The sequence below is a fragment of the Penicillium nucicola genome (assembly GCF_028828085.1).
Source record: "Penicillium nucicola strain IBT 29836 chromosome Unknown utg000008l, whole genome shotgun sequence".
Taxonomy (NCBI): Eukaryota; Fungi; Ascomycota; class Eurotiomycetes; order Eurotiales; family Aspergillaceae; genus Penicillium; species Penicillium nucicola.
The window spans coordinates 161,834-181,159 of NW_026643132.1; the positions used below are offsets into that span (position 1 = coordinate 161,834).

At 47.2% G+C, this 19,326-nt stretch overlaps 9 protein-coding genes across 9 annotated transcripts; 5 read left to right on the forward strand and 4 right to left on the reverse strand.

Annotated features, from left to right (window-relative positions):
- Window positions 1-213: 213 nt before the first annotated feature.
- On the reverse strand, window positions 214-1,962 carry N7511_007541 (MFS transporter; the record flags this gene model as incomplete). Its single annotated transcript, XM_057129918.1, has 4 exons — window positions 214-540; window positions 600-1,471; window positions 1,522-1,784; window positions 1,865-1,962. The coding sequence occupies 4 exons, from the start codon at window positions 1,960-1,962 to the stop codon at window positions 214-216; spliced, it is 1,560 nt and encodes a 519-aa protein (XP_056981701.1).
- Window positions 1,963-2,849: 887 nt separating this feature from the next.
- On the forward strand, window positions 2,850-3,701 carry N7511_007542 (sulfotransferase family protein; the record flags this gene model as incomplete). Its single annotated transcript, XM_057129919.1, has 1 exon — window positions 2,850-3,701. The coding sequence occupies one exon, from the start codon at window positions 2,850-2,852 to the stop codon at window positions 3,699-3,701; it is 852 nt and encodes a 283-aa protein (XP_056981702.1).
- Window positions 3,702-5,539: 1,838 nt separating this feature from the next.
- Window positions 5,540-6,017, forward strand: N7511_007543 (DUF3140 domain-containing protein; the record flags this gene model as incomplete). The annotated part of the gene is made up of 3 exons (XM_057129920.1): window positions 5,540-5,568; window positions 5,621-5,737; window positions 5,783-6,017. 3 exons carry the CDS (start codon window positions 5,540-5,542, stop codon window positions 6,015-6,017), a joined length of 381 nt encoding a protein of 126 aa, XP_056981703.1.
- Window positions 6,018-6,470: 453 nt separating this feature from the next.
- On the reverse strand, window positions 6,471-7,452 carry N7511_007544 (RTA1 domain-containing protein; the record flags this gene model as incomplete). The annotated part of the gene is made up of 3 exons (XM_057129921.1): window positions 6,471-6,928; window positions 6,993-7,235; window positions 7,293-7,452. 3 exons carry the CDS (start codon window positions 7,450-7,452, stop codon window positions 6,471-6,473), a joined length of 861 nt encoding a protein of 286 aa, XP_056981704.1.
- A 1,404-nt stretch (window positions 7,453-8,856) lies between these two features.
- On the forward strand, window positions 8,857-10,116 carry N7511_007545 (Zn(II)2Cys6 transcription factor domain-containing protein; the record flags this gene model as incomplete). Its single annotated transcript, XM_057129922.1, has 2 exons — window positions 8,857-8,937; window positions 8,989-10,116. 2 exons carry the CDS (start codon window positions 8,857-8,859, stop codon window positions 10,114-10,116), a joined length of 1,209 nt encoding a protein of 402 aa, XP_056981705.1.
- A 525-nt stretch (window positions 10,117-10,641) lies between these two features.
- N7511_007546 (uncharacterized protein) lies at window positions 10,642-11,821 on the forward strand (the record flags this gene model as incomplete). The annotated part of the gene is made up of 4 exons (XM_057129923.1): window positions 10,642-10,728; window positions 10,788-11,072; window positions 11,144-11,473; window positions 11,558-11,821. 4 exons carry the CDS (start codon window positions 10,642-10,644, stop codon window positions 11,819-11,821), a joined length of 966 nt encoding a protein of 321 aa, XP_056981706.1.
- A 999-nt stretch (window positions 11,822-12,820) lies between these two features.
- On the reverse strand, window positions 12,821-14,541 carry N7511_007547 (FAD-binding oxidoreductase; the record flags this gene model as incomplete). The annotated part of the gene is made up of 4 exons (XM_057129924.1): window positions 12,821-13,092; window positions 13,157-13,365; window positions 13,435-14,129; window positions 14,191-14,541. The coding sequence occupies 4 exons, from the start codon at window positions 14,539-14,541 to the stop codon at window positions 12,821-12,823; spliced, it is 1,527 nt and encodes a 508-aa protein (XP_056981707.1).
- Window positions 14,542-16,988: 2,447 nt separating this feature from the next.
- N7511_007548 (RTA1 domain-containing protein) lies at window positions 16,989-17,874 on the forward strand (the record flags this gene model as incomplete). The annotated part of the gene is made up of 2 exons (XM_057129925.1): window positions 16,989-17,388; window positions 17,444-17,874. 2 exons carry the CDS (start codon window positions 16,989-16,991, stop codon window positions 17,872-17,874), a joined length of 831 nt encoding a protein of 276 aa, XP_056981708.1.
- Window positions 17,875-18,425: 551 nt separating this feature from the next.
- Window positions 18,426-19,178, reverse strand: N7511_007549 (CinA family protein; the record flags this gene model as incomplete). Its single annotated transcript, XM_057129926.1, has 4 exons — window positions 18,426-18,588; window positions 18,648-18,838; window positions 18,914-18,988; window positions 19,068-19,178. The coding sequence occupies 4 exons, from the start codon at window positions 19,176-19,178 to the stop codon at window positions 18,426-18,428; spliced, it is 540 nt and encodes a 179-aa protein (XP_056981709.1).
- Between the last annotated feature and the right edge of the window lie 148 nt (window positions 19,179-19,326).

Sequence of the window (19,326 nt, forward strand, 5' to 3'; positions counted from 1 at the left end):
GTCATCCGGTCGGAGTATGTGGTCAGCTTTATCCTATAACGTTCACGGGAACTATCAACGTCGACTTTGGTGCTTGGCCTGGACCGGGATGCCGAGATTCTACACTCCACACTCTACACTTTGTAATAAACGGACGAGATCTGCCGTTTGACATTTGGTGGATTGCTCAGTTGGGATCAATTATCTGCAGGAAGGATTCACAGTCTCATAAAATTAACCCACATTGACAGCATGCTTACTAAACCTCCGAATCCGAGGTCCGTAGATGTAAAGCAAGTATGGAATCGGAGCCATGGCGGCACTGATCGCCCCAAGAATGGTCAGAGTGTAGTGAGGGCCGATGGCCTCGTAGATTGGACCACCAGCGATGGTCATTCCACCGGCCACGACGTATCTCGTGAAAACGAGGAAGCCCAGCGCCGAAGCGGAGTAGATATTGTACGTATCAATGATGTACATATTGGCGACGATAAAGATGGCCATGATCCCATATCCGAAGAGGGCTGATGCGACGAGCGGGGACCAGAGGGAAACGGAGGACTGAATGGGAGTGGGTGTTAGTGACTCTTACCTCAAGAACAATACGACATGGAACTTACATAGCAGGTCCAACCCATCCAGAATAAACTAATAGGCACTGCTGGTGCACCCCCGAGCATTGCATACCACAGACGTGTCTCGGGAAGAATGCGACCCGTCTTTTGATACTCTTTCGCAGTCCAAGAGTAAACCACTGGCACGGTACCAGTAGTGAGAATAATGCCAACAAGCATCCCAGCCCACGACAAGTTCGTCAAACCAAGGGATAACCCATAAGGCTGACTAAAAACATAGGAATACCCCTCCAAGAAGGTATAGAGAACGATATAGATGACGGTGAGGTAAAACGACATCAGCATGATGATCGACTCCGTATAGCTCCAGAGGAACGGTCTATAGATCGCAATCAACAACCGACGCCCAAGACTCTCACTCCTCATCTCCATCGGGGCCCGATATCTCGGATCACCAGTCTCCTGGCGAAGAATCGAAGCCTTCCAATGCAACAGAAGATTCCCGTATGTCTCCGGTTGCATTGAAACCACCAGGATCAGGATCACCCCGCCCAAGATCAGCATCAGCCATTCCAACCAGCGCCATCCTAGTGTAGTGGGAACAAAACTGCCTATAATCTGACCCAACATCGGTCCTGAAAACGCCGGAATGGCATATACGGGAAAGGCGTAAGCCTTTTGTACTGGATTCCACAAGTCGGCGACGGTCCCACCGGCACAGCTGAGCGGCGTCGAACCAAAGAAGCCGGCAAAGAACCGGAAGACAAGATGACTGTGGAGGTTTGGAGCCAGACCAGCGGCCATGACGAAGATCAAAAAGACCAGCATGGTAATCAGGTACACCGCGTTGCGCCCGAATGTTTCCGAGAATGGTCCTGATAGGAGAGAGCCGACTCCAAAGCCGATCAAGAATAAACCTCCATCACCGTATCAGATTGAACCCTTGGAAGCGTTGCGGTGGACATACCGGTAGCGAGAGACCCCACAACCTCGGAGACGTGATAGTATTGACTATACTGTTGAACACCGCAAGCATCAATGGCCGATGCTGCCGTGACCACAAGTGAAATCAAGGACACTAATATGGTCATGAACAGTTTCCGCGGCACGCTATAGTTTGCTGGATTCAGGGGATCGTCCTTGCCCTCCCAGCTCACAAGGATGATCGCATCTTTAAGGGTTTCCGCTCCTTCGGGAGTAGTTGGTATTTGTTTCTCATCGCGCTGAGAACTAGAGAGTAGCGAGTAAAGCATCACAAATCAGTCCTTTGTTCCAGCCACTCCGAATTGAACCAGGAATTGGGCACCTACTTCGCACTCCTGTTCCCATCGTCATCGGAATGCGGTTTGGCGTTGAGCTGGTTCCTGACCGCGCGTTGGATCCGCTTATACTGGAAATAAGACTCCATGATCGAGGATAACCCCAAGCTTTCCCAGGGGGTCAAAACAAAACGGACCTCTTCGAGCCGAGAAAGGCTTTATCAATGACTTTCCTGCTGACAGACTCCACTTCGACCCACATTCCCCTGGCATCAAATTCGAGCTTCTCACTGGGAGCTGCACCGGCTTCTTCTGACCCGCTTTGAACGTGGGTCGTACTAACTTTGCGGAATGCTTAGCAAAAGTGAAGTATGCCCATAGCATCCACTCGATTTGGCTCATCTGGGTCTCTCTTATCTCCATATTCTCGATGTGAGCAACAGAGTCAAAGCTGGCATCTTGATTGTAACCCACTGACGACATATGTGCCCGCCTTGCTGCTAGTTGGGTAGCACAATAGCAGACGATCACTGAGAGATACAGACTCATTGCAATCAGATTTGGGCCGAACCTCGGACAAGAACGCATTCTGATATTAATCGAGAATGATCGTAACCCTGGGTCGATGTCTCGATCCTCTCTGGGATGGCGTTGTGCGAGAGGAAAAGATGTCTCGTCTCCACTCACAGGCTCCGAGTGACTTCAGGCAGTTGAATGCACATCGAATGGCTCTGCACGTGATGACACCAGATTTTCCCGGACTTCCTCAACCTTCATCTTTGTTGACCTCATCTTTGTTGATTGTTGAAGAGCTGTCAAAGCCATCGAACCATGAAACTGGGCCATGGCGTTAAGGCCACCCGCCTCCGGGGCTTTGCATCAGCGAATCAACACATGCCGTGAATCTGACTCATGCACCGTATTGGTTGCATGTCGCGCTATGTAGATTGAGAAAGCTCAAATAGGCATTCAACCGCCCTTGATTCTTGGGCTCGCCGTGATTTTGAAAATAGCTGCCTCGACTCCATACTAAAAGATGTCCATCACAGACTCGATTTTCCACTATGTGTACGGCCTTCCACCACCAACTACCTTGAAAAGAAAAGAACCGATGCAAATTCTGGCTGTTGGAATATCCAGATCGGCCACCGAGTCTCTTCGCGAGGCGCTCCATATACTTGGCTTCAATCATACATTCCATGGATTCGACACAATTCTCCCGCCTTCATCCCTACAGGCCATCTATAAACTTTTGCAGAAAAAGTACAATACAGCACCGAAGCCCGGCGAAACGAACAAATTGACAGCCGAAGATTTTGACACTGTCCTAAGCAACTGCGTTGGCGTCAGCGACCTCCTCGCTGCAGAATTCTCCCCCGAACTTATCGCCGCGTATCCCAACGCAAAAGTCATTCTCAACACCCGCCAAGACCTCGACAGCTGGTACGAAAGTATGGAACAAACAATGGGCTATTTCGACCAAAACCCAACAGACTGGGACTGGCTCAAGAGCTGGTTCAATGCGGACTTGTTCTGGATTCGCCAAACAATGTGTCGCACCATGATGCCACGTTTCTTCCGAGGCAGTTTCGCATCGAATGGGAAATGGGTCTATGAGCAGCACGTGGCTATTATACGGGGAATGGGTCTGCACCCGGAAAGACTCTTGGAATGGTCTGTTGAGGATGGTTGGGAACCGCTTTGCAAGTTTCTCGACAAAGATGTCCCACAGGAAGCATTTCCAATGGGGAATCCGCCGAAAGCGTGGGCTGAGCGTATTGCTGTTACTATGCAGGGTCACCATGAGCGGGCTTTGAGGAACATGGGTATTTTCGGGGCAGTCATGGTTGCTGTGACGTTGGTTTTGGGGATGTATGTACTTCAATGAGAGGAGGTGAAATATCACTGTGATTGAATAACCATGTTCCCAAACTGCCCACCACTTTCGTTTTTTCTCTTATGTATCGCAGCTTGGAGTGATAGGGAAATTTGAATCTAGGAAGTAGAAGTGTGTAGTTCAATGGACATACCGTTGGCTCTGGGCCCTATCATAGCTATCAATTTCTTCCCAGATCTCTTTATCGAACATGGAAAACAGGCTGCAGAGCTATATTTACAGTCCTAGAGAGCTCGGAGATTATTATATCGCAGCTATGCACATGGGCATAACATAGCTAGCAAATGCTCAACGAACAATGTTGATCTCTAAGGAATTGCACTTTAAGGGGTTAGCACGCCACTGAAGTAGGTATATTGTAAGAGATTCAAAAGGTGAATATACTGTTGCGGCACGCCTCCTGCTCATCGTACTGGATATCATCATTCACACAGACGAGCGCTACTTCTTTGGACAACTGCCGTGCCAATCATAACAAGGTGTCAAGGGCATCTATCCTTTTGAACCTCTATAGAATATTCAATAGTGGTACCGTCCAGCAACAGGGTGTCGGGGGCTTGTAGACAAAGTAACTGTAATATCAGGTCCGTGATGATCCTTGCAAACCACTGCCGATGACAAGAATCTGCCTTGAGTGGGACACAAGCTACCTGCAAAACTGAAATGAGTCCTCCAGACCTTTTACTCGCTGACAGTCTTTCAATGAAAAATCTGGCAGATGGTTCCTTAGAATTTCGCATGTCAGGTGTTTCAGTATGATAGACTCCTAAAAGAGATAGCAGACCGCCTCGAGAAATAAATACCGGCACGAAAGGCACTCATGGATCTAGGGTAGAATTACGGGCTCGTATAAGCTCCACGATCCAGTAGGCATTATGGAATGCTAGGTCATCCTTTCCACCTATGTATAAACAATCATTGAGGAATGCTACACCCATATGGGTTGAGCAGAATCTCGCAAAAGAATAAGTTCAAATTGAAAGTAAATCCCTTAAGAAAGCTGTTCAGCTGATTCAGATGGTCGGCAAGGGCCATTTCTGGCCCAGGCACAAGATTGACGCCACCTATGATCTTCTTCTAGTTTATATACTCAGTCCATATTGGACATAGGGAAACCCACTCTGGTCTGCTCAGAGCACAGTCAAGAAAAGCATGTTAAGACGATTATCGATGTCACTGCGTTTATAGTTTACCGAATACCCCAAAGACATCATCGGCGCTTTTGCAGATACAAAGGGCCCGTGCGGCCGACAGGACCATTCTATCAGAGCCGATATCCACAGCAGGTTCCTTCGGTTGATCAATTTGAGGGGAAATTGGGTTGGAAATTAAGTACATTTCCAAATGGCCCACAAACCCGAATACGAACCCAGTTAGGGAAACTAGCAAAAGAGTATAAATGAATCCCCACAATCCCCAGACTGTCACAAGAAATTTGATGCTTATTAAAATACGAGTGCAGGTTCTAGCCCCTTTGCCCTTGTTATTACAGCTGATTTTGTCCATAGATGAATTTATCCGCTGATGTTGTCGGTTTGCTATCCTATGAATGAGATGGACTGCACCCATTTCTGGTCAACCGGTGGCGTCCACTATATGAAGACCAATGAGATTTCTGCCATGGGCCTTAATTGTTGCACTCTGATATCATCGTTCTATATATCCAGCTTGTACTGGCAATTGACATCTTTCGTGTCCCCTGCCTCCCATGGGATATTGTAATAATGACGTCGGCTTTACCATCTCGCCCCAGGAATTGGCAATTATGCAAATAAAATCTTATTCTTTGAATCAATTTATTCTTTTCAATACCAAAACAGAACTTGAAAATGGTCAAAGACAGAGAAACCGTCATTGTGTAAGCTCTATGATGCGTATAGTCTAAGAGAAGAGATTAACGAACCACCTAGCGAGTTCAACGACCTCGTCAACATGAGCCAGAGTGAGCTGGATGACTGGCTTCAAGAGGACCAGTCCCAGTCCGCAGGCTGGACAGGCAGCTCCGGCGAGACCATTGGCCATGAGAGGTGAGTCCTGTCGGGAATATGTGACCGTATCAGGGATGCCTGTAGCAGCGATGAAGACAAAACTAAAAGCACCAATAGTGGCCGTCGAATCCTGGAAATACTCGGACACAATCCTAGCAAAGACCCTTCTGGATATAGAAATCAGGATATCGACCACATGCGTCGTGTGGTATCCTATTGCAACCGCCACTTAGCGCAAGAGGAACGAGCAAAGCATGACACCACAAGCAAGAGTTACCGATCGCTTAAAAATTGGGGACACGATGCGCTCAAAGAGTAATTGTGGCAAATGATAGTCACCCAGTCACTATATGAAGGTCCACTCCGAAATAAATTATTTTGTGCGCCAAATGATAACAGGGTCGAAACATCGGTTATGGCGGATCGGGAAATAGGACACATCCTAGTACAGTACATGAAACCTATGATCTTCAAGCCTCTACTTTTTCAGGAAAGAGAATACTGGTCACGTCACTAAGCTTGAAAGCCTGTTGTTCAGACGGTCTGTCGGTTGACAGTCATTGGATCTAAAGTCTTTTGGGTATTTTGAAAATGAAATTGAAAGTGAGACTGAAAATAAAATTGGAAATATTGAGAAAATGAACGTTTAAACATCGGTCTATAGGTATGTAAAATGCAAAATGCAAAGCAAAAAAGGCAACAAAAGAAAACAGCCTCCATCAATTTTCATCACGGGTCGTGTAAACAGCTCGAAGAGATGTTTATTCGTCACTTAAACATCGGAGACACTGGCGCTGGTCTTGGGCTCGGAGCGGACCTCGACGGGGTCCTTCTGCAGAACAGTGGATGGGTGGAAGAAGTTCATCACAATCATGGCAATGAACATCATAGTAGCATCAAAGACATAGAGGAAGACCTCGTGGCCGATGACATAGCCGCTGTTCCCCTGAATGAATTCGACCAGACGGTAGATGGATCGAATGACGATCAGCACACTGACAACGTAGCAAGCGAAGAGAAGTCCTCTCCAGTCGCGGGGCCAGAAGAACTTAGAAGAGCGCATTGTCTCCTGGGACTCAGCTGTGGGTGCCCGGTTGATTCGGAAGTGGAAGAAGAGAGAAGAAAGGACAAAGGCTCCGAAGAAGAGAAGTTGGACGCAAAGACCCGAAACAATGATCCACTGGCCGATAGTGGCGCTGGTCTTGGATCCGCCGGTCATAACACCACCACCTATAGATATAAATGTTAGATGTGTTGTTGATGATTCAAGATATATCATGGGAAATGATCTTACCAGCAGCTTGAAGAATGAAAGAGAGCACGTCTCCACCAACAAAGGTCTTGGTCATGAAGTTCACGGGAACAACGCTCAGATGTTCGCCATGGACGTGTCTGATGATGCGGCCAAGTACCATGTAGATAGAGGCGGCGTATAAGATTGGTGCGAGAAGCAAGAACAGGCTCTGCATAGCATAACCGATAGTCGATGTGTCATTGAAGTGAGAGAAGGTACGGGCTCCGTAGCCGATAATCTGGACTAAACAAAAACATGAGCACGGTGAAAGGGGCTCGGTCCAGTTGGTCGACCACTTACAGATTCCTCCAACGATGAAGGGGTTGAAATACTTGGCATGGCCACGAATTCGTTGATAAAGATGGGCAACAGTCGTCAGGAAGAAGAGTACTGCAAATAGCACAGAACCCACCAAGGTAGGGTTGTACAGGTAGAGAACGAAGGCAGGAGTAGGAGCCATAGTGGATGAAGAGATTGAAAAGAGATGGACAAGAAAGGGATGTGTTATATAGGCGTTGGACAGTAAAGAACGATGTCGTTGAGATTGGAGGCTTGAGTAACTTGAAAGATATCACCAACCTGCGAGGACTGCTCTCCTATATAGCTTAATTTCTCGATAGGCATCCAGGTTTGCGACGCCACCCAAACAAGGGTTTGCATCCACCGCGGTTCTCCATTGCAGCATTGAACCAGGAATAAACGTGGCAGAGGCACTACGGGACGATCATTCCACGCCAAGCTCCAACAATAGGATCGAAAAAAGCCCACCCGAAGCCGAATACGATATTTAGTCTCCGGAAGATCAATTTTCCCCGCTCGATTTAGGCTTATCTGAGGCTTGGGGCTCGTATTCGAGACTCGCGTTCGCATGAATCTCTGCCAAGCATTTGTATCAGATGTTTCGCAAGGCTGCTGTTGGAGATGGTGGATCCTCACGGCAGCATCCTAAGTCTATCCAGGCCTCGATGAATCCAGTACCTTTGCATTTTAAGACACTGATAGCAAGCGCGATGCATGTTTCTTCTGGCCCTCAATGCTCACACGGAATGTTATTTCCCTTTTTGTTCCATTCGGCCGTGGGAAACTGTGATTACGAACTCCCCGCTCAATGAAGGCACTAGCCGTTGATATACTCTTTGGCGCCGAATCACTAGGTAACAGCATTACTGGGTCTTGGCGACACTAATTGGGGGGTGAGCAACAGAGATTTCCCGACTAGCTTTTTTGCTTAGTTTTTTTTAGTCGTTTTTTTTTAAAGTTTGGCACTAGCTTCTTTCTTATCCTTAACTAAATCCTTAACCGCGCGAAAAGCTTACGGTTTCGGCATTTGTCAAGTTCAGTTCCAGGGTTCTGACTCCCCACATCTCCCGATTTGGCTACTGTACAAATCCAGGGTCTCATGATATCTCCGCTGATTCGGTTCTTCTTCGGTCAACTTAAACTGGGCTGGATGTTGAGACGATAGGGGACCAGAAAATCAATATTAATAGAACAAGTCCAACTGTCATTCTAGACTGCTGCAAAAAGGTAAAATCCCACCAATTCCATCGAAAAGAAAAAAAAAGCCCACCGGAAATGGTTAAGGGTACGAAATCCCGAAACTCAGTCAGGGGTTCTGTTGCCACCAGAGTAGTCTATACGCTATCGTTTTCTTTTTTTTTTCAAGTTTTTTTTTAGTTTCTTTTATCCTCTAATTTCCAACTTTTTTATATGTCGATTTTCATTTGGTCTCCCAGGCCCTGTATCGAGTCTGCCTGAATTTGGGGTTTCAGCCATATGCTTATTTGAGGCTCGAATCTCCATCGGGGTAAGAAAAAGAAAAAAAAAGACTTTTCATCTCCGAATCAATTTCCTATCTCCGAGTATGAAAAAACTTCCGACAGGCCGCCGTTCACATCGGAAGTCCAGGGCAGGATGTTTACAATGTAAAAGACGAAGGGTCAAGGTAAGCATAAATCATCAATCGTGGGGGGCATATAGGGCTGACCAGGATTAGTGCGATGAGGAAAAGCCTCGTTGTGGCAATTGCGGGAGACATGGTGTCCCTTGCTCTTTTGCCAGCCCCGTGGATTGTAATGCGCAACCCGATCTCGTCGAGTCACCAACCTCGTTGGAGTCGGTGACCTCATCTTCAGGCAATGCAGACTTCGAATCTGTTCACAACTCTTTACCAATTTCATCACCGATACCATTGTCAACAGCGCCGCCCAGTTTGGCCATCTTTGATCTAGAACTGCTTCATCATTATGTGACTTCGACATGCTATACATTATCGCAGGCTCCAGCTGTGCAGGCGGTTTGGCGTGACCAGGCACCTCGCGTTGGCTTTTCAACGCCACCCGTGCTGCACAGCTTGCTTGCTCTCTCCGCGCTGCATATGGCTCGATTCGATGAAGCCCGTCGAGTGCAGTGCCTGGACTACGCGCAAAAGCATCACGCCCTTGCCGTAAAAGCCATCGTGCCATTTGTTCCGACCCTCGCCTCGGACAACATCTCCGCCCTTTTCCTTTTCTCTTCTCTCACGTGCATTACCTCCTGTGCTCAGCCAGCAGGATGCAATAGTTTCCTTTTCTTCGAAGGCGGAAATCTAACCGAATGGGCTCGTCTGTTTCGGGGGACCAGAACGGTTATCGCGTCCAATCGTGCGGACCTGATGAAAGGAATTCTAGGACCTATTATCATGAACGGATCTCACCTGGCGGCGGCCCATCGCGAGCCACAAGCACTGGAGATAGGAAGGCAGTATGTTTGGGAATTGAGACATGTTATACGCACGGAATGTCCCGACCCGGCGATCCAGGCAATCTATGAGGAGGCGTTGGATGTATCGGCGCAGACATTGAGTGTAGCCCTAAAACCAGGGGCCACCCGGAGGCTGGAAACTGCTGATATCTTTCGATGGCTGTTTGACGTCTCCGATGCATATCTGGTGCTGCTCGGCCAGGAAGAACCCATTTCGCTTGTGATTTTCAGTTACTGGTGTGTATGCATTCGCAAGATCGACTGGATGTGGTGGCTGGAAGGACTCAGCGAGCGCATGATGTTGCAAATATATGCGACCTTGGACCCGAAATACCATGACTGGCTTCGCTGGCCCCAAGAATTTCTCAATGGAGACGATTAAACATCTACATGGTTCCAAATAATGACTTTTGTAGAGTTGAGTAATGTTTCACGCAAGCAACGGGAGAGAAACAGAGAAAAAGCTTAGCACTCTCTACGGAGATTGGACATACGGTCTCCCATCTCCCTCATTCCTCTACATGAGTAAATTGGAAGGATTCGGATTCGCCTTCGTATTTTTCTCTTCGTATTGTCTGTCTCGATCGTATTTGTCGTAATTTTCGTGTTCTTCGGGTTCGAGTTCGCACTCGTATCGAGCTTTGTCAGCTTAATCAGCCAAATGGGTCAAGTTCGGCCGAAATCAGCCAAATCCAGCCAAATCCAGCCAAATCGAGTCCGGGTATCGGATCCTCAACTTCCGAGACGTTTAAAGAGGGGTCCAAGTTCAGGTGAGATATCAGCACTCGGATGCGGATCTGCATGTTTCCGTGACAGTTTCGTGTCTTCTTTTTGAAGGAGACTTTGCCCACTTAGACTTAGACAGCAAACAGCAAACAGCAGACAGCAGACAGCAGAATACAGAGAGATGTCGCAGCAAAAGGTGCTTCTTCTCGGTGCAACTGGCCATACTGGCAACTCGATCTTGGAGGGTCTCATCGAACATGGTAAATATGTAGGTCATGCATGAACGTTATGTGAAGATGCATTCGTCAATCTAACAGAGGTGATCAGGCGATAGAACTATTTGTTCGGCCATCTTCGGTAGACAAGCCCGCAGTCAAAGAACTGGCCCAGCGAGGTCTCCCAATTCGTGTTGGGAACCTGGACGGGCCATTTAAAGAGTTGGTCTCCGTGCTTTCCGGCTTCGATTTGGTCATCAGTGCCATCGATGCTGGATCGCAGTTGGCACAAATCGCCCTTGCTACCGCCGCCAAAGTAGCAGGCGTCGCACGATTCATTCCTTGTGGCTTCACTACTGTTTGTCCACCGGGAGATGTGATGCTGATTCGTGACGATGTAAGACCCACCATTTCCGCGGTTGGAAGTTGTTCTGCATTGTTCTGATCTAACGAATTTGTACCGTACAGAAGGAAAAGGTCTATCAGCACTTGAAGCAGATTTCTTTGCCTTTTACCGTCATTGATGTCGGCTACTGGTATCAAATTTCGTATCCAACCGTACCATCTGGCCGGGTTGACTATGCCACTCCTATCAAACCCAATGTCACCATTCACCACGATGGTCAGGCGCCGAATCTGCTGACCGACATTCGTGACATTGGTCGATTTGTTGCTCTCATTGCTGCCGACGACCGAACATTGAACCAATACGTGTACACGTACGGTGATGTTCTCTCTGAAAACCAAATTTTCAGCATGATGGAAGAACGTTCCGGTGAGAAAATCGACCGAAAGCACGTAAGTACAGACCATGTCCCACAGTCCTGAAAGAGGATCTGCCAATGTCCGTGTTGGTGTGGCTAATGAGATATATGATGAAAGATGACTGCACAGGAATTGGAAGGCGCCGTGGACATGGCTAAGAAGGCGTACGGAGACAACCCCACTAGTATGGGTAGTTTGTACATGCTGTATGTGTCACAATACAACTATAGCAAGTATGTCCGATGCGATAACTCTCCTGAAAGTGCCAAGAGCCTTGGATATCTCAATGCTCGGGAACTGTATCCGGATTTCAAGCCGGTCACGTTTGGAGATTTCTTGAGTGAAGTATTGGATGGAAAGGGCGTCAACCCGTATGCTTAGAAATTTCAGAATACGTTGGCAGATCCTTGATGACCATATAGAAAAGATACACTATTCCAAGACCTTGGCTCAAAGTGGGCACCGATCTACAGTAATCAACGCCACGTTCTTTTGTTTTGTTTTTTTTTTTTATTCTTCTTTTTTTTCAAAAAGAATTCGCCGCATCTAGGCTAAAGGAAATGGTGTATTTTACGGTTTTCTTTTGCTGTTTTATTTCATTTACCTTGGCAACAGTTAGTCTGGAGTGTCCTGCCGCTCACCATGGTGTCCCTATACCTGGTACTCAATATATATCTCAGCGCATAGAGTCAGCACATACACCAACTCATCTGCTAACATGGAAACTGCACGACATCCTCTAAGATATGATTTATGTAGCAAACAATAAAGAGGACATAATTCACTTCCTATGAAACAGAAAAAACCGATCGGTTCTCAAATTAAAACGCTCATGAATCAATAAATTCCTTTAAGTTCTGACTGCAGTAGTGATTTTCGCAATAAGCACCTAAATATATGAATTTTTCTTGGAAGAACGCCCCATACCCAAACCCTTGTCTGCTGGAAAGCTTGTTCCTGCGTTACATTCAAAGGGTGAGAATATATAACATGCCCGGTTCATCCAAACGGATCGTTATTGCTTCTGAGTGATATGTGACCACCTTCATCGCGAATATACAGCAATATATGAGCAAAATTAGGGTTGTCTAGTGAGATAAAAAAAAGCAATCATTTAGACTGAAATTTGTTACGAGAATAATGTACCGCATTCGCTACAGGAAATATGTTATCTTCCAAATGGAAATTGTCTTCAATTGTCAAACTCTGTCTAATCGCACAAATTCTAGCTCCTGATATTGACCAGATGTGTGGCGCTATATTACAAAGGACCAAATGGTCTTCCGCTAAAACAATGAGTAGCAAAGCTAACCTCCCTGTGATATATCAAGTGGAGAGTCCCCATGTTATACCTTCTTTCGGTGAATGGTTTGGATGGACTTAAATTCCAAGCTTGAAGCCACCCCAGTTGAGACGGGAGAAGACGCCCTTGGGATCGTAGGAAGAGCGGATCTCTCTCATGCGGACAACATTCTCGGCGGGGAATCCCAGGAAGGGGTTCTGCCACTCACCCGCATCTCCCATGTAGATGAAGTCGGAGGCAAGGCCCTTCTCGATAACGATGGCGTTCAGACGCTCGGTAAGCTGGCGGGACCAGGCCTGGACTCGCAAGTCATCTTGGGCCAGAGCCCATCCAGTGCTGAATTGCCACACTATGGTCAAAGTCAATTGCTATTCATAGTCGAAGGTGAATGATGTGCGAGGAATGTCACTTACGGATCAAAGGCTCGGGTTCCAAGCCCCAGACGTTGCCAACGCCGTTGGTCTTGGCAACTCGAGAAGCACCGGCAGCATGCACGTTGGTAACAAAGGTAGGGTAAAGGCCTTGAACGTCGGCGATATCGGCGACGGCATCCTTCCAGATCTTGTAGAGTGTGTAGATAACATCGGCATCAGGGGTCATGCTCTTGTGAGAGTACATAACACTAGAATAGTAATCAAGGCAGTTAGAACAATATCCTTCAAATCTTTCTGGGTTCGAGAAACCTGCTTACCGGAACATCTGCTTAGGCGAGTCCAATCCTTCAGCCCAGGACTTCATGGTCTGGACCTTGTTGATTCTAGCCGTGGCTGGAATAGAAGAGAAGTTGGCAAACTGAGAGGGAGGGCTAACGGCACCCTCCTGAACACCGAGAAGAGAGGCCGATGCGGCCTTGGAGGTAACGTTATAGGTGATGGATGCGACCATACCAGCCGCAATGGGCTTCTCATCGTCGAGGTTGGCGGCATGGCAAACAGCGGCAATGAAGTCGGGAATGTGACTTTCATCATATGTCTGAATGGTGGTGCTGACCTTGGGCATGTCAAAAGTCTTGAGGGTGAACTTGGTCACAATACCAAAGTTGTTCGCACCACCCTTCAAAGCCCAGAAGAGATCATTGTGCTTGTTCTTGTTGACCGTGATCTGGGTACCGTTTCCAAGAACAACGTCATAGCTGATAACGTTATCCATGGCAAATCCGTATTTGTTGTTGAAGTAGTGGAAGCCACCAATGAGACTCAGTCCAGGGACACCAATGGTCTTCAGGCGACCACCAATGGCAACGCGGCCATGGGGCTCGAGAGCCGAATAGACGTCATACCAGGTCAGGCCAGGTCCGACTTCAACATTGTCGCTGTTGACCTTGACAGTCTTCAGATTGGTCAAGGCCATGAGAACACCGCCATGAATGTTGTTTGCTCCGGGGTACTGTGTGATGCGGTCAGTGTCACTGTTGGTGGAGTCCGGGGTTTCCAGTTCATCTACTTACACACATGTGTCCTCCACCACGAACCGCAAACTGTGCATCACACGACTCGATGATCTTGACAGCATCGGCAACCTGATGGGCACTCTCAGGAAGGAAGACGCAAGCAGGAGCAAGGTTGGCCCGAACATCCCAGTAAGGGTCCACGGTTTCGGCAGTATAGTTCGCTCCATTGGGAAGAATGATGCCGCCGAACTTGCGAGACAGCTTCTGGCATGCGCAGGATGCGCCGCTGGTCACATTGAAGGAGCCCAGGGAAGTTGTCACCGACTTGTCGGTTAAGATCGGTGCATGGCTGGAGATGGAACTGGCAGCTGCCAGACCCAAAAGCGGGAAAATAGCTTGGAACTTCATTGTCAAATTGTAATTCGAAGAAGCTGTAGAGAACTACAGAGCCAGGAAACCTGTTCTCTTTTATAAAGACTATTGTTCCCACCGAGCTTGACGGATCATTCCTGGCCGATCAGGGGCGGGAGAAGGGGGGTCTCAGGCAACCTTGGAAACATCTTGGATGTGATCACTGTTACACTTTGGAACTCAATTCTCGGGTTGAGCAACTCGTATTGTCTGCCAACACTTGAAACCAGGTGCCAAGGGAGGGAGTGGATGTGTTGAAAATATGGGGCTCAGCGATACAGCGAAGATCATCTACACCACAACAGCAGATAATCATGCAGATCACGCCCGGTGGAGTAGCTTAGCCTAGGCAAAGAAATTCTGGAAGATCTAACGGGGCGTTGAAGAAACGAATTATGTGGATTTTGTCTAGATTGGATTTGGATCCTTCGGGTTCAGAGTATTCGCATGATTCGGGTTAATGAGACTGAAATTACGCAGAATTAGGGCGGATGGAAGGGAAATGCAGGAACCTTGGAAATAAGAAACCGAAACGCAGCAAAACGCAACTCGAATACGAACAAGAACCCGAGTACGAGACGCTGATTGGAGAAGCCCTAACCGGACGAGACCCGCTGTGATTGGTAACATTTTGGTCATATTCGTCGAGTTCAGCTTAATGGTTATTGATAGCACACTACTGAACCCTTCTAAAGTCTATTGGCCCTTTTTTCAGACTCTTTCAACCGTTTAAGAGGTATTAAAAGAAAAAAGTCAAAAAAAAGAGAATCCGGCGCGTATACTTCGGATCTCATAGGAATGGCTAGATCAATCTATTTGAAACTTGAGATTGGACAGTATTGTAGATACCACTCATTGCCTTCTTGTGCTAAAATTTGATTTAATCTGGAGACTATCGTCGATTATCTTTGAGGGCCAAGAAAGGAGCATCATATTGGAGAGTGCGATCGACACGCCTCCAAGAGCTATTCAGTACGTGACTGGGGATTCAACAGTCTGGATGAGAATTCCGACTATCGATCGAAGGGTCCCCTCGTGCGGGGACTTTATAAGTAGATACTGGGTTCTCGGTCTGAATGGGGAGACTCGGAGATTTTCAACATTCAATAGCTTCCAATAAAGATTCTCCTCCACACTTGCGGTGTATCTCGTAGGACTCTGTCATGTTCAGGATCCAAGTTGGATGTCCATAGGTTCCTTCCACAGGACGCCGTTAATATACAGTATAAAAATTCAATACAACCATCTCATGAACCAATCGGACCGTCATCTCATCATACTTTGATCCTCACTTCCCGCTTGACTTTCAGCATCGAAAAAAGGGCGTTCTCTGTGCAATGATGAGTAAGGATCAAAATTCAGACAAAAAGGCAATATTCACTTGGAAAGTCTCGCGTGTCCTAGGCCGTTCTCTCGTTGAAGAAGAACCAGAGTTCTCATTCGCACTTCTCGCATATACCGTTGTTGTTCCGCTGATGGCGACCATTGAAACACATGTTCAGTGCTGTAGAAACTGAAAATGCCAGCCGCGAGTGAAACGGACGCGAGCGAGCAGACCAGCACAATGACAATAATAGCAAAATTATTCATGGCGATGTCTTGGCGGAGTGGGAAAGATATCAATAAAGTCTGGAGATCTGGTGATACTGGAGACACTGGATCCTTGACGATGCGTGAAAAGAAAAGAAAAAAAAAAGACGAAACAGAAGAGTGTACCTGCAACCTGTTATAAATTGAGTGATAATTTCTAGCAATGATCTATTTCTATTGAATCTCGGGTGCCTAAAGAACAATTATCCCCATACCCTGTGGGAGGATACAGCTACGGAAATACTGTACCAGTTCTGAGTGCCGTTTCGGGAAGGCCCTTGGACCGAACGCATACGCCACAAAATACCAGGGGCCTAGATATCGAACGTTTCCGATACTGATGCTACCGCTTTACGAATTGCCCTTAGGAGTTATAACCAGTCAACCGTCAACCGTCAACCATCAACTGCCAACATGAACAGAATCCTATGTACGACTCGCTGATTTCAACATGTCTATACAAACACCCCAATTAGGGCTGTAAACCCAGGCGGCAGTTGTGTGGCGGCTGAAACGGAGTGGGTCGAGTAGTTCGTATTCGGTCCGTTTCCTTGTCCGCTCAACTATCTAGTAACTAGTTACTAGTTTCATCTTTCAGGGCTATATTCTTCATAGTCTCGAAATAGTATTTTCTTTGCGGCTGCCTAGTGTAGGGCTTTTTTTCTTCCCTGGCGGTCATCTGAAAACTCAATGCCACGCCTGTCAAGCGGTCAACACTCGAAGCTATATAATCATCCCGGCATGCATCCATAAGCTATTATTCTTTTTCTTCCATCGCTAAGCTTTCCATTCACTGCTTAATTCTTTCTTTCTTTTTTGTTATTTTTTTTCAAACCCCTCACTCTTTTGTCAAAATGACTGGATACACTCTTTACAACTATAAGCCATCATTGGTTGCCGCCATTGTGTTCATCATTCTTTTCCTCATTGCAACCGTGGCTCACATCGGCATGGCCATCAAAACAAGGACGAAATTCATCATCGCCTTCATCATTGGTGGTTTCTTTGAGGCGATCGGCTATGGCGCACGCGCTGTGAATGCGCATCAGGCGCCAGACTATACCACTATGCCATACGCCTTGCAAAGTCTCTTTATTTTGCTTGCACCCTCACTGTTTGCCGCTTCTGTTTATATGATTCTTGGTCGTATCATTCGTGCTACTGATGGAGACTCGAGATCTCTGATTCGGGCAACGAGGTTGACCAAGATCTTTGTGCTGGGTGATGTTCTGTCTTTCTTCATCCAAAGTGCCGGTTAGCAGATATTTCCTTTCTAGATCACCGGTCGATCACAGCTAATTTACCCTAGGTGGTGGTCTTATGTCGGGTGCTAAGACCGAGAGCAAGCTCAAACTCGGCGAGAATGTGATCATCGTCGGCCTGATTGTTCAAATTCTGTTCTTCGGATTCTTCATTATTGTTGCCTGTGTGTTCCATCAAAGAATGGCGGGAAACCCTACCACAACCGCTATGGGCACATCCATTGACTGGCAAAAGTATCTCATGGTGTTGTACTTTGTGAGCACCTTGATCATGGTCCGGTGTATCTACCGAGTGATCGAATATATCCAGGGCTCCACCGGATTCTTGCAGAGCCATGAGTATTTTGCCTACGTTTGCGATTCCATGCTCATGATCTTCGTGATGATCACCTTCCTGTTTTTCCACCCCAGCCAGATCATCGACCGGGGACAGACCAAGATCGACGAAACTGAACTCATGTACGGGCGACTGCCTTGAACCATATACCCCCTGATTACGAACCAGCGTTTTCTTTGCATTCTGTCAATTAATCCATGTGAATACCAATTTGAATATGATACAAAACTGTGAATCTTCGATTTCTTGCGAAAAGTAAAATGGTTCTGTTACGTCGGATAGCTCCAGGCAGGAGTTTTGTAGGTGTATGGCATATCACACATTTGAGAGTTCGGCCAAGCTCAAATATACGCTCTGCTTGCTCGGGGGTCAAAAGGCTTGAGTCTTTCAAATTTCAAGCTTAAAGCCGACTAGCCTAATAGCTAAATAGTTCAATCCAAGGCGATGTGGGCTGAAAAGCTCGGTCCTCGTATGATCTAGATTGTGGGCACCAGTGGATTCTTACGATCGACGAATCGGAAGCTATATACCTTATGGGTGTAGATTTAGTTAGATCCTGCTTCAGACGCGATCCATTTGCTTGTCTTTCAGAAAGAGCTGAATATCAGCGAGGAATCATGACTACGTGTTCTTCTCCAAATTCACAAGCGACCAAATCGTAAATGACTCTTGGAGTGCCATGTCATGTCAGGTTACAGCTCAGCCCGAACACGGCCAGTCAGACAATCCCGGAGTAGCTTCAAAGCTTCCGTCGCAAACGCGACCATATTGGCTTCTCTATCGGTTCCCATGCCTGTGTCGACCTCTCGCATAGCAGTCCCAGAATCTGAGCTCACCGCCAGAGCAACGTAGCCACTGGAGATTAGAAGCAAAATCAGCAGTCAAACCAAGGTTCTTTGACCATGATTACTTACGGGGTTCTGTTTTTTGTAAGTCCGCCAGTAGGACCAGCTGTGCCACTTTCACCAATAGCAAATGTAGAACCAAGCTTGCTGCGCACGCTCTCTGCAAGACCAGCCACCAATTCAGGGGTGGGACCATGGTAGTTCTTCAGATTATCTTCAGTCCAGCCAGCGAATGCGATGCGGGACTCTAGGGTGTACACCTGAAAAAACATTTGAGGTTGGCAAAAAATATCCGAAGACATCTCAGAGATCTAGAAAATTCAAGTAGAACCCACCGTGACACCTCCCCGGTAGAATCCACTTGCTCCGGGTGTCGCCAGCAGAGTTGAAGATATGAGACCCCCGGCCGCCTTCGGATGATGTTGTTAGCCATGTTGCTTCTAATATGCAAGTAGACTAGACTCTTGCAACACAATAGATAGAACAAACAGTTTCCGCGACTGATACAGTGGCACCTTGCTCCTTCAACAGCGCTGAGACCTCGGCGGCAATCTCTCGAATGCTGGTGGGTGGGAACCCCGCAACTTCCGAAGGTGCCATGTTCGAGGTTCGACTGTAGATGAATAGAGGCTCAAGTGCAGTTCTTGGGTTTGTGTTATAGGGAAAAGTAAATAGATATATGAGTAGGAAGTTGATCAAGGCCTTGTGTGCAGTTGGTCAAGCAGCAAACGCTCGGCTGCAACTGCCC